The sequence below is a fragment of the Dreissena polymorpha genome, chromosome 8 (assembly GCF_020536995.1).
Source record: "Dreissena polymorpha isolate Duluth1 chromosome 8, UMN_Dpol_1.0, whole genome shotgun sequence".
NCBI lineage: Eukaryota > Metazoa > Mollusca > Bivalvia > Myida > Dreissenidae > Dreissena > Dreissena polymorpha.
Genome location: NC_068362.1, coordinates 107,398,155 through 107,413,418, shown reverse-complemented (window position 1 = coordinate 107,413,418; position 15,264 = coordinate 107,398,155). Strand labels below are relative to the sequence as shown.

Sequence of the window (15,264 nt, the reverse complement as noted above, 5' to 3'; positions counted from 1 at the left end):
TGCGTCAACACAAAAAAACCGTGAAAAAGACTTTGCTAATGCTGGCGGTATCAGCTGTATTTGTTGTATGTTGGCTGCCATTTATAATCAGTTCCATTATAACGTCTGTTTCACCATCTTTCGAGCGAAGTGCTTCGTGTGTACGAGAGTTTCTGATTTTTCTGGGCTACTTAAATTCATCCGTTAATTGGGTCGTTTATGGTTTATCGAATAGAAAATTCAGAACTGCGTTTAGACAAATAATCATGTGTAGATGTTGTAGAACTAAGATAAGTAACAATACATTAAAAGCTCAGTCTTTGCCAGAAAACGCAATTAATTCTCTCTATGGTTTGTCATCAAATATAGAACGAATAAGTATACAGCCAGTTACTTTGCACTGATTTGTGTGCATTGGTTTGAGAGTATTTTCCGCATTTATCATGAAGTGGTTTTCAAAAGTGTTCAAAATCAACATCAAAACTTCGCAATAAGCATCGTGCGTTCTTAACCTTTTTGCGAATGTTAACAAAACAAAAGTTATTTGCGCGCAACAATTGAGGTCCCCAATGGAGTACTCCAGACTTCTAAAGGGAACAGCCAGGTACTATAACTCTTCATGCGACAATCCTCCATCAGCTATGCGTTCTTTCAAGCATGACTCGTCACATCGTTTTCCCACAGGACTGTAAGTTATATCGCTATGATCTTCATTGCGTTGGATTGCCTCAACACAAATGTCATTGAAAAGCTGGACCAGATGCAATACTCTTTTCTTCTCTTCTTCTTTTCTTATCGCGCCTGGGACCATAGCTTTTTCTTCTGCTTGTCAGCGGTGACCCAATTATTATATTCTTGGAGCCATAGCCCTTTCCTTCCTCTTTTCATGACCCGTATTCTAAGGCTTGATGTACTCGAAAGACCATTCTCTGCCAGCCGTCAGCTTAATTTCAGCTGCACTTATACATTGATTAGGAGAGTATCTTCGTCCCACGAGGAGTCTTGCCTTGGTCACATGTAACACCTCAATCAATGATAACTTAGGCACTTTCCCAGGCACTTGTTTGTGCTGTTTTTTGTTTGGACTGGCTTTTTCTTGTATGATCGTAGTGCAATGTATTATTGCATGCCTCTTTTTTATCCGGTACTGTATATGAAATTCTTTGTCATGAAATTAATCATTGCGCTTGAGACCCATTGTTCTTGTGATAGCAGGATAAAATATGCCTTCATGTGAGACTGTTTTATTATGGCGATGTTAGCCATATAGCTTCTATTTTGCGGCAACCCCATGCCGGATGCTGTCGTTGGATCTATGGCCCCTTCCCGAGAGGCCTTTCGGATGAGGTTAATTTCCAACACAAAAGGGGATAAAAAGAATTGTAAAACCGTTGATCATCTCCTCTAAACGTCGATAAACTATGTCATGAATGCCTCGGTCATGATCGTCCGGAGCAGATTGCTTAAGTAGCTGGTCAAAAGGTTCACTTTCTCTGGTAGATGGTAGTGAATCTGAGCGTGTGGAATAAGGCTCTGTGGAATCGACCAATTGACGTTAGCTTAATCAAACTAGACAGTAAGATCTGTCTAGTCAATCCTAATCAGGTATGTTTTTGCGGTGTGTTCGGAACTTCCCGACATCCTGAGAATACTGGGATGCCTCCTCTCTGGACTGAGGTTTTGATATGGCTTTTAGCGTTTGACAGCTCCCGATTATTCTTTCTATAACAGAGAATAAATGTTTTGCCGTCAGCAATAAGTAATGATATATGTATAATCTGCTGAATAAATGCTGCTGAGTTTTTCTTCTCCAGGGTCAAGAAAGACACAAGGTGTCACTTCCTTCGACCACAATACTCTCGTCAGGATCCACAGCCGTTTCAGTAATCTCCGGCAATTCTGATACACTTTTGAATGAGTTACTTGTTTCAACTTATCTGTCTTATCTCTTGTGCCTGTAAGCTGTTCATAGTTTTCCTCTATTAGTCGCTGTGAGACAAACTTATAGCGGTTTTTAAAGAATGCTGCTTGCACTATCTTTTTTAACGTAAAGCTTTTTTGCAATCTCCCTGCACTCATCAGATGTTGAGTATGCGCACTGTAATGACTGCATCATCTCATCAGACTTCACGCCTTGGTTGACCTACAGTCCTCTGAACCAGATTTTGCCAGAATGACAATTTACAGCTTCGTGTGCCTTCTCCCCAGTCAGGGTATTTTTATATAACCGGTCAATATTATTTGGTCTATCAATGTTAGCCCTTCATCCCCACCCTCTCGAAGGACTCTGGTATGTCTCCTGTCCTCTATATAGCTGGTCTGTAAGTGTGTTCCGGAAATAAACTGCAAATTCGGACTGATGATGTGTACTAAAGTTATAATGCTACAGATGTTGGGAAGGGATACTTTCGGCTTTTTATGAATGTTTTGTAAAGATAATTTGTACGTTTATGTTAAATGTGTATACATGTATACACAGTGTTTGTTGTTCTAATATGAATTACATTACGCACAGGATTGAAGTAAAAAACAACAAAAATATATCACTTTGTTATCGGCAGTAACGATATAAAATGCATCATTCCGAATATTACTTTTCGCAATATAAACGTTGCGATGTGGTACACAACACAAGTCGAAGAGATTAATTGTGACGACAAAATTATATTTTCTGAGATTACCAGAAACTTATAGTTGAACTTAAGTAAATTACAGCCATTTTTAATGTACTTTAGTTTGTTTTACTTTCGGTATGTGATGTTGCTTTGTAGGCTTTGAGAACATTTCGAACATAGGCCGTTATCGTGAAAAGCGAGTTATCAACCACTGTTTTAGCCGGACTTACAAAAAACATTCACAAATTAATACTAAACCTTGTTAGCGCCTACTGCCGCTGACTTGAACTTACGGAACTTGTAATTGTTATTGCACTATTTTCTTGTATTTTTTCTCAACAACCAATCTATAGAAGTCGCACTAATAAAAGGTCATTTCAAATTTGTTTTTTTTTTGGTTCGTTACTGCAAACAAACACGCAACAAAAACAATTCAAAATGATAAAAAAAAAACATACATTCACTACTAACAAAATTATAAATATCACTAAACACTTATTAATGCATTTAATCATTCTCCGCGTCGCCGCCTGCGGTGAATTGCAAATCAACATTATGTACACACAAGAGACAATGGGGTGAATTATCACAATTGAATTCAGTAATTATACTAAAGCCCTCGGGACTTAAATATCTTAACGTCGATCTTTTAATGGCCATATAACCAATAAGCAGTTATTGAACATGAATATGATAACAAGGGCATTTTCTCCATAGTTTTGTATTATTGAAAAACATGTTTATAATGTTAGCTGCACAGATTGCAATAATTTTGACCCACCATAAAAATGAAGAAAACGTCGATAAAAAAGACATTTTGTCTTTTGTTGAAAATCGAACTTGAGATCGTCGGGATCAAAGCAGACTGGATCCTGCTAACATCGGCCATTCAAAATTTAATGGAGCATTATAACTCGTGGTTAATGATAATGGGTTTTACGAAATACATTAGCAAAAAACCTGTTCTTTATGTTTTGCAATTTTGTATGGTCTTCATTTATTATTTTGCAATGCAAGTGAATAATTTTGTTTTCAAAGTCGTATGGCACAAAAATGAAAATAGTCCATTTGCCATGGTGTGAACAGATCCTTGGACCGTTTTCTTTCATTATATGAATATTTGCCAGAGTTGTACAGATATTTCTAAGGCACTGGGGCACTGAATCAGATAGAACACTAGGAATTGGAATTGTAACATTAGAGCATAGATACGGCAAATTATCCGAATTCGACTGCATGAAAATGTATTTTTAAAGGAGAGGGTACCCAATACATTTTCTACGTGTAGATTGAGGAGTTGTCGGGCTTGAATCACATCATGCGAATACTTTTACCCATATAGAACTATGTTTGTTGCGGAAAAAAAAACACACTTCGTTTATTTTTCATTCATCCGTTATTGTTGGATAAGTATTACTTCTACTATCTTCAATAACACTAGAAACACGGCAATACTGCAATAGTATACATGTATATCAAGTCTGTTATTTCACTCACGTCATGAAACATGATAACATGAGGTTTAAGCATGTAATGAGGGCGAGGCTATAGATATTAGAAACATAGTAACATGAGTATGGTGTATTCATGCGCATCTTTTAATCAGTGCGCATAATCGCAGCATTTAATCAATATAACTCATGAATGTCATGTTTATCATTTATAGAGTCCGAGATATTAGCATGGAAAGCATTTTTATTATATGTCTATATGTGTCTTTATGAAAATTAAAAAAAGCATCTGAAACTTGAATTTAAATTTATGAACTCGTAAAGATGCATTACGTTTTCTGTGGACAAAGATATATATTTTACTATTAAATACAAACAAATGATATATATTAATTAATTAACAAAACTAAACAGCGCATGTAATCCCTTTCTCGTTAGACTATTAAATTAGCGTGCTAATGTTATCTTTAAAAAGCTCGTGTTGGATTATTTTCTCTAGACATGCTATGCCATTGCTGACTGCAAATTAGAATAGTACATTTAAACACTCGAACGTGCTAACGATACATGTTTCGGTGATGTTTTTTTAATTACCATTATACAATATGTCAGATTTTAAAATAGACGTTGTGATATTCAGTCCGTAGCAAGACGGATCAAATCACCAAATTCGATTAACTCCATTGTGCAACTATTGGACTAAAACGTCTATTCAACCATTGTATACGTTACTGAAATATATATTGAGTTAATCTGACTTAAGATTTAAACCTTATAAACTAGGCAACACGCCTTGTTTATACCTAATGGGACACTTTTGACTGATAAATGTGTTGTGAAAATGGAATGAAAGATTTTGCTGTAAAGAATCAGTAAACCAGTGTAGATATTTGTGTTTGGTTTGTAGTTAGCATGTCAATAGCAGTGAATGCGTTTGAACGATAATTTCCAGAAAAGATTAGATATAGGTATTCGTTGCTGTCAACGCTTTTATTGGACGTATTTTACTTTGATTTAAATACTACGTGCTTTAAGATATACAAATCCGCTAGTCCCGGCGACAAACTATGGAAATTGGAATTGTTAACAACTAGTTGAATTTGAACGTATGAAAATGTTGACATTTGATAACGTATGGGAGGGATGTACTCCAACAAAGTGGATCATACATGAGGTCAGTAGAGTAACATTTGTTGTTATTTAAAAGCATTACTATGACGACCAGTTACCGTTATAGCAACTGCGACTGTTCCAGGTGCTGTGTATTTGTGTCGCATTCTGAGAAAACTGGGCATAATGCATGTGCGTACAGTGTCGTCCCAGATTAGCCTGTGCAGTCCTCACAGGTTAATCAGGGACGACACTTTCTGCTTCAAAAATTATGAAATTTTTCGTTTAAATGAAGTCTCTTCTTAGCAAAAATTCAATTTAGGCGGAAAGTGTCGTCCCTGATGAGCCTGTGCGGACTGCACAGGCTAATCTGGGACGACACTTTACGCACATGCATTAAGCCCAGTTTCCTCAGAACACGGCTTATTTAATAAGTGTTGTTTTATGACATGATCATAGTCATGCTCGCTAAATTTAGTCTAGTACACAGTTCTGGTGCTAAGCTGTGTTGCTGAATCATTCATTACGCGAAGAGCGAAAACTCTTTGTACAAAACTACTTATTATATTGCAACAAGTGCATGTTTTTCTTGCTGACACTGCATCTAAATATCCTGTAAATTACTCGACACCCTCGACTTCTAATACTGTTTCTGCTACTGCTGATGCCCCTTCTTTTGCTACTTCTGGTGTTGCTGTTGCTGCTGATACTACTAATACTATTGCTGATGCTAATACTTCTGCGAATACTTCTACAGCTATTACTATTGCTAAAATTGCTAATGATAACGCTTTTGCTACTTATACTATAACATCAACACAACTACTACCACTACTACCACTACTACCACTACTACCACTACTACTACTACTACCACTACTACTACTACTACTACTACTACTACTACTACTTCTACTACTATTACTACTACTCTACTACTACTACTACTACTACTACTACGACTACTACTACTACTACTACGACGACTACTACTACGACACTACTACTACTACGACTACCACTACGACCACTACACCACGACTACACTACTACCACTACTACCACTACTACGACTACTACCACTACTACTACTACTACGACTACTACTACTACTACGACTACTACTACTACTACTACGACTACTACGACTACGACTACTACGACTACGACTACTACTACGCTACTACGACTACTACGACTACTACACTACTAGTACTACTACTACTACTACTACTACTACTACTACTAACTACTACTACTACTACTACTCGTACTACTACTACTACTACTACTACTACAACAACTACGACCACTACTACGACGACGACGACTACTACCACTACTACTACTACTACCACTACTACTACCACTACTACTACTACGACTACTACTACTACTACTACGACTACTACTACTACTACTACGACTACTACTACTACTACTACTACTACTACTACTACTTCACTACTACTCTACTACTACTACTTACTACTACTACTACTACTACTACGACTACTACCACTACTACCTACTACTACTACCACTACTACTACTACTACACCACTACTACTACTACTACTACTACTACTACTACACTACTACTACTACTACTACTCTACTACTACTTCTACATACTACTACTACTACTACTACTACCTACGACTACTAACTATCTACTACTACTACTGCTACTACGACTTAACTGCTTACTACTACTAAACTACTACTACTCCTACTACTACAACTACTACTCTACTACTATCACTACTACTACTCTACTACTTACTACTACTACTACTACTACTACTACTACGACTACTACTACTGCTACTACTACTACTACTACTACACTGCTACTACTAGTCTACTACTCTACTACGACTGCACTACTACTACTACTACTACTACTACGTACTACTACTACTACTGAACTCTACTACTACTACTACTACTACTACTACTACTACTACTACTACTACTACTGCTACTACTACTACTACTGCTACTACTACTACTACTGCTACTACTACTACTATACTACTACTACTACTACTACTACTACTACTACTACTACTACTACTACTACTACTACTACTACTGCTACTACTACTACTACTGCTACTACTACTACTTCCACTACTACTACTACTACTTCCACTACTACTACTTCTACTACTACTACTACTACTACTACTACTACTACTACTACTACTACAACTACTACTACTACTACTACTTCTACTACTGCTTCTACTACGACTACTACTGCTACTACTACTACTACTACTACTACTACCACTACTACTACTACTACTACTACTACTACTGCTACTACTACTACTACTACTACTACTACTACTTCTACTACTGATACTACTACGACTACTACTGCTACTACTACTACTACTACTACTACTACTTATTCTACTACTGCTACTACTACTACTTCTACTACTACTACTTCCACTACTACTACTACTACACTACTACTACTAATACTGCTACTACTACTACTACTACTACTAACTAGTACTTCTACTACTACTGCTACTACTACGAACTACTACTACTACTACTACTTCTACTACTACTACTACTACTACGACTACTACTACTACTACTACTTCTACTACTACTACTACTACTACTACTACTACTACTACTACTACTACTACTACTACTACTACTGCTACTACTACTACTACTACTACTACTACTACTACTTCTCCTACTACTACTTACTACTACTACTACTATTACGGCTACTACTACGACTACTACTACTACTACTACTACTACTGCTACTACTACTACTTCTCCTACTACTACTACTACTACTGCTACTACTACGGACTACTACTACTACTACTTACTATGCTACTAATACGACTACTACTACTACTTCTACTACTACTTACTACTCTACTACTACTACTATGCTACTATACTACTTACTACTACTACTACTACTAACTTCTACTACTAGCTACTACTACGACCACTAAACTACTACTACTACTAGCTACTACTACTTACTAACTACTGACTACTACGACTACTACTACTACTACCTACTACTAATACTACGACTACTACTGCTATTACTACTACTAATACTACTAACTACGACCACTGCTAACTTACTACTAACTACGACTACTACTACTTCTACTCTACTACTACCTACTACTACGACTACTACTACTACTTACTACTACTACTACGTACTGACTACTACTACTACTACTTCTACTACTATCTACTACTACTTTACTACTACGACTACTACTACTATCTCACTGACTACTACTACTACGAACTACTACCGACTACTATACTAGCTTCTACTACTAAATACTACTAGGCTACTACTACTAACTACTAGCACTACTACTACGACTGCTACTACTAACTACTACGACTGCTACGACTACTACTACTACTACACTACCGACTTGACTACTAGCTACTACTTACTGACTACTACTACTACTACTAGCTTCGGGGCTAAGCTGACTGCTAGCTAGCTAGCTGACGACTTACGACTACTACTACTACTTACTACATACTACTTACTACTTCTACTATACTACTAACTACTTACTTAAGGTACTACTACTAGCTACTACTCACTACTACACTACGACGACTACTACTACACTACTACTACTACTACTTCTACTACTACTACACTACTACTACTCGACGACTACTACTACTACTACTAGACTATACGACTACGACTACGACTACTACTACTACTACTACGACGACTACGACTACTACTATACGACTACTACTACGACTACTACTACGACTACTACTACTACTACTTACCACTACTACTACTACTACTACTACTACTACTACTACTACTACTACGACTACTACTACTACTACTACGCTACTACTACGACTACTACTGCTACTACTACTACTACTACTACTACTACTCCTCGACTACTACTAAACTACTACTCTACTACTACTACTACGACTACTACTAACTACTACTACTACGACTACACTACTACTACTACTTCTACTACTGCTACTACTACGACTACTACTACTACTACTACTACTACTACTACTACTACTACGAACGACTACTACTACTACTACTTCTACTACTACTACTACTACTACTACTACTACTACTACTACGACTACTACGCTACTACTACTACTACTACTACTACTACTACTTCTACTTCTCCTAACTACTACACTACTACTGCTACTACTACGACTACTACTACTACTACTACTACTACTACTACTGTCCTACTACTACTACTACTACTACTACTGCTACTACTACGACTACTACTACCACTACTACTACTACTGCTACTACTACGACGACTACTACTATACTACTACTACTACTACTACTACTGCTACGACCACTACTACTACTACTACGACTACGACGACTACGACGACGACGACGACGACGACTACGACGACGACGACTACGACGACACGCCGACGACTACTACGCTACTACACGACTACTACGACGCTACGACGACTACTACTACGACTACGACGACGACTACGACACTACGACGACGACGAGACTACTACGACGACGACTACGCGACGACGACTACGACGACGACTACGACGACGACGACGACGACGACGACGACGACGACGACTACGACACGACTACGACGACGACGACTACGACTACGACGACGACTAGACGACGACGACCACGACGACGACGACGACGAGACGACTACGACGACGACTACTACTACTACGACGAGACTACGACTACGACGACGACTACGACGACGGGGACGACGACTACTACGACTTCTACTACTACGACGACGACGATTACTACGACTACTACGCTGCTACGACTACTACTACTACTACTACTACTACCACGACTACACTACTACTACTACGACTACTACTACTACTACTACTACTACTACTACTACTACTACTACTACTACTACTACTACTACTACTACTACTACTACTACTACTACTACTACTACTACTACTACTTCTACTACTACTACTACTACTGCTGCTGCTGCTGCTGCTGCTGCGCTGCTGCTACTTCTACTACTACTACTATACTACGACTACTACTACTATATACGACGACTACTACTACTACGACTACGACTACTACATACTACTAACGACGACGACGAGACGACTACGACGACTACTACTACGACTACTACTACTACGACTACGACTACTACGACTAGACGACCACTACTACTACGACTACGACTACTAGGACTACTACGACTACTACTACTACTACCACGCTACTACGACGACTACTCGACTACGACGACTACGACTACTACGACGACTACGACGACTACTACTACGACTACGACTACTACTACTACGACGACTACGACGACTACTACTAACTACGACGACTACTAATACACTACTACTACTACTTACTACTACTACGACTACTACTACTACCACTACTTACTACTTCGACTACTAATACTACGACTACAAATACTACTACTACTACTACGACTCGAACTACTACTACTACTACTACGACTAATACTATACTACTACTACTATACTACTACTACTACTACTTCTACTACTACTATACTACTGCTGCTGCTGCTGCTGCTGCTGCTGCTGCGACTTTCTAGACGACTACTACTACTACTACTACTACTACTACTACTATCTACTACTACTACTACTATTACTACTACTACTTCTACTACTACTAATACTACTAACGGACTACTACTACTAGTGACTACTTCTACTACTACTACTACTCCTTCTACTTCACATACTAACTACTTACTATCTACTTCCACTACTACTTCTACTTCTACAACAACCACCACTACTGATACTTAGACTTCTAATAATTCTACACTACTTATACCCATTACAGCATTACTACTTTATTAATAGCACCTTAATATTTTATATTCAACACTTAGGCTTTTAAATTATACCGTTAGTCTTTTGATCAAACAACTTTGAAGAAAATCACACCGAATATAAATTGGGTATTAGGAATAAAGCCAGCATAAACTGCCATATATTTGAACTGCTCACCAGTGATTTGTGATCGGAGATATTTGATTAGCTGCGGTGATGATTAAAACCTCTAACAAAGCTAACAAAAATGATAGATATTTAATGGTTCGCGACAAATGTTTATCGATAGGTTCATGTGGATGTTATTGTATTAATGTTTACAATGCTGATTTTATTTCAAATATTGATGTTTAGCAATCGTCGTATCAGTAACAATTGAAAAATTGATTATTTTGGTCTTGTTCAATCTTAAGAACATAAACATACATGTACGTTTTTACAAATGTGTATTTATTGTGTTTGGATACGATTAATAACAAACTCATTTACAACAACACAAAAAGCAATTGTTCGACTAGTGCATTATTATTGTTCGAACTTTTGACTTATTTGTTCTACATCCTTCACAGATAAACTACAGTCACGTGGTCGTTTAGGATGCCTCACGATATCGGACCGGAACTGCGACTGGCGCGACCCAGGAACCAGCGCAGCTATGTTTCTGCCGCCGTGCGCCATAGAGAAGAAATTGTCGGGCGGAGTATTTCCGCTTCCGGTTTTAGAAAATCGGAAAAGCAGGATCGCCCGTCCACAACGCCGGTGACGCCCAACACTCTCGCCTCTAATGAAGGTGAATATCACATCGAACTACTCGAGTACGAATGGCCGGATTTACCTCCTATCGTCGATATGAAAGATGCAGTGTGTCGACAGCGGGTTAGTCAAGGGATCACCTACATCCTCCCGGTTGACAAAGGTCGGAACTCCATTGACAATAAGTACAGAACTGACTTGCGTGCCATGTTCCAGGAACCGTACGCCACCGAAGGGACGCGATACGACGATACCCGCATCATTAAAAGTGCCAAAATACATTTTAGAACAAACGTGGTTGACACGCGGTGGACGGTTGATCAGATGAAAAATATCCCCATCACGCTTAACACCGAATCCGAAAACGCTAGAAAGATTTATGCTCATTCCGCCCCGGTAGGGGGTCGAGCAAGGACCATTCCTGACGACGGTAAAATACAAACTCGCTCGAGCCTGTATCTACCAATAAAGAACTCGCCTCATCTGAAAGGTCAGAAGATTCGCAAGAAATTGGAGAGAATCTCGCGTCAGTATTTGGCTGAGCAGGACAACGACGGCACTGCAAATAAAGCTGAAACGCCGGATGACGACAAGGACAGTGATGACATGGACGCCAGTGCAAAGCAGGAAGAAGAGACGCCAGTCAAGCCTGAAACACAGGAACAAGCTGGGCAACCTTCAGAGGAGATTCGTCAGCGTAATAAAGATGGCAACCATAAAGTTGTGCTTGAAAGATCCCAGAGTCGTAAAAGCATAGTACCATTTAAAAGAATTGTTATCGAACAGAATACATCTGATGAAAACGTTAGAAAAGAAATTCGGTTTTCAGCGGACGAATTCGAATCGTATGAGCAATTAAAGGCAACTAAACCCCCGAAGCAAATTATACCGGACATGTTTAAATCGGAATTTCTTTCCAACGAAAAGAACCAAGGCATTTGGGACTGGCTGCATTATGGTGAAAGCATTTCGGATTTTGAATATTTCCTGTCTGTATGTGGATGATCATTCCTGTTTTGATTTTTTTGCACCAATTAATTTTTTTTTTTTTTTGTGTTAATACATCTGAATATCATCAGGAACGTTTTCATATGATACAACAAACGGGACATATGTTGTTCTTTTTTTCAATTGTGTTATCAATTGCCCAATAACAATTTTCACATTCGAAAAATGCTCAGGTAAATTGAAATGCGAATGCTAATTAACATTCGTGCAATTTGTGCATCTTCAATATAATTTCCGTTGCCAGGAACGTCAGCTAAATTTCATACATGCATGCATGCATATTTACCACGGTTATCTTCTATTTTTTTATATTACATTTCTTACAAAGGCAACGCCCATGTATTCGACATACTTTTGAGATTATTACATTCAGATAATAATGTTTGCACGGTATGAGCTGATAAATACTCAAATATTTCGAAAACCATGTACAGGTGATTTTCATCTAAATTTTATAATAAACGACTTATATTCGCATAAAATGAAATGCATTTGGTATAACGTTGCTTACTATATTTTTGTATGTAATAAAACGCTGAAAAATGTATGTGTGTACGTGTTAAGACATCAATCACATCAGCCTGATTAAACTTTACTTTTTTATTTTTAACTATACAATATTTTAATAACGGTTGTCTGTCTTCGAGGTTCGAAACTTCATCGTTCTTTTTCATGCAGTGAGCGAAGAAAACCAAATTGTATTTATGTTATACCAAAGTTATAAAGGTTTATTTTTAAGTTTAATCAATTGTGTTATTTTTTTAATCATTGATATTCAATCAAGGATTGATAATCCCGGTTTGATTGCAATCTATAACATATTGAAATGAAAATATGGAAACACAAGGCTTACAATTAGAAATTTTTTCTATGTGGTTTTTAACACATTTATGCCTAGCGTCTAGAAAAAAAGACATTGGCAAACAGCGTAGACCCAGATGATCGGCGCTGTTTGCTTAAAGGAATATCTGTAAGAAATATTCTAAATATAGAAATAAATATACTAGACATCCCTAATTTTGGGAATAAATTAATCCAATTTAGAAAGATGGGAGAGTCCACTAGGCATAAATGGGTTAAGAAGACTATATGTAGGATATTATATCTTTTTTTAAATTCCTTTCACAAGACATCATCGTTGAAATATAAACACAAAGTCTAGTTCCTAATTACTTAATTCTAATTAGATTACAATGTTTGAAAATAAAGATATTCCAGCGCGGATTGTTTAGATTACCTGCTGAGCTCGAGTCTATAACGTGCCTGTGTAATTCCTTAAATAAGCATTGGCAATACTCTATCACACCTCGGTGTGACAGATCACATTTAAATAGCTCAAATATAATGATTAAAGATAATCCCAAATCAGAGGAGTCTAGCCGTGTGGATTACGTCGGCACCGAATTATTAACTTTCGTATTGAATCGATACAAATGACTGGTTTTCGCTGAATACATACATTTGAGTATCCCTCAAACAAATATGTAAAAAAATTATTATTATTTATCGTTTTATGAATTTTCATGACAAAAAAAGAAATCAAACGATTGACTATGTAACTAAAAGAGAACACACGTGCATTTAAAATAAATGCTTTCATAGAAATATGTGTCATCTGAAAATGTCGACGTCATATGGACTATGTATATATACAAATAATCATTATCATTATTATGGTGAAAGTAAACGTGGCAAGATTATCGCATCGTTCGTCTACACATTTTACACACACCGTTCTCCTTTATATACGAGTACACACATTACATGACGAACAATCTTCATTGCGTCCATTCCATTCGGAAAATGTTTCACATAGCTATATGACCCTTACATGTTTTAATACTATCAATTCCCGTATGATTAGGGCCGATCGTCAAACTCTGGCATATGCAAAGATATTCAATATGTATTAGAATTTGTAATCAAAGTAAATTTTATGCATTATAATGGTACAATAATGGCACACACGACTGCTTTTGTTGTTACGCTTTACCGCATAAACGTAAACCTTCTACAAAAAGTGTTTTTTGTGTGTTGGCTGCTACGTGCCGCTTTAACACCGCCTTGCATTATTCATCGCATCACTACTTTTAGTTTATTTTCAAAACTGTTTCATTTCTAAGAAATATTGGTTTCGTTTCCGGTTTGAAGTGAAAATAATATGAGCAATGCAAATAGTAATGCACACTGATTGTTTTCATATTAAATAAGTCGTCTCTTTTCAGATCTATAAAATAGTAATGAAAACTTTAATATATATATATATATATATATATATATATATATATATATATATATATATATATATGTATATATATATATATAATAAGTTTTTATTACTATTTTAAAGATAGTAATGAAACATATATATATGTTTACGAGTTTAACCCTCAACTCTACCCACATAAAATCATATAATACTGTGAAGATAT

At 37.1% G+C, this 15,264-nt stretch overlaps 1 protein-coding gene across 1 annotated transcript; it reads left to right on the top strand.

The window, feature by feature from the left end:
* The first annotated feature begins 4,797 nt into the window (after window positions 1-4,797).
* Window positions 4,798-13,424, top strand: LOC127842676 (uncharacterized). Its single transcript, XM_052372312.1, has 2 exons — window positions 4,798-5,219; window positions 11,641-13,424. Exon 2 carries the CDS (start codon window positions 11,669-11,671, stop codon window positions 12,827-12,829), a length of 1,161 nt encoding a protein of 386 aa, XP_052228272.1. The 5' UTR covers window positions 4,798-5,219; window positions 11,641-11,668; the 3' UTR covers window positions 12,830-13,424.
* The last annotated feature ends 1,840 nt before the right edge of the window (window positions 13,425-15,264 follow it).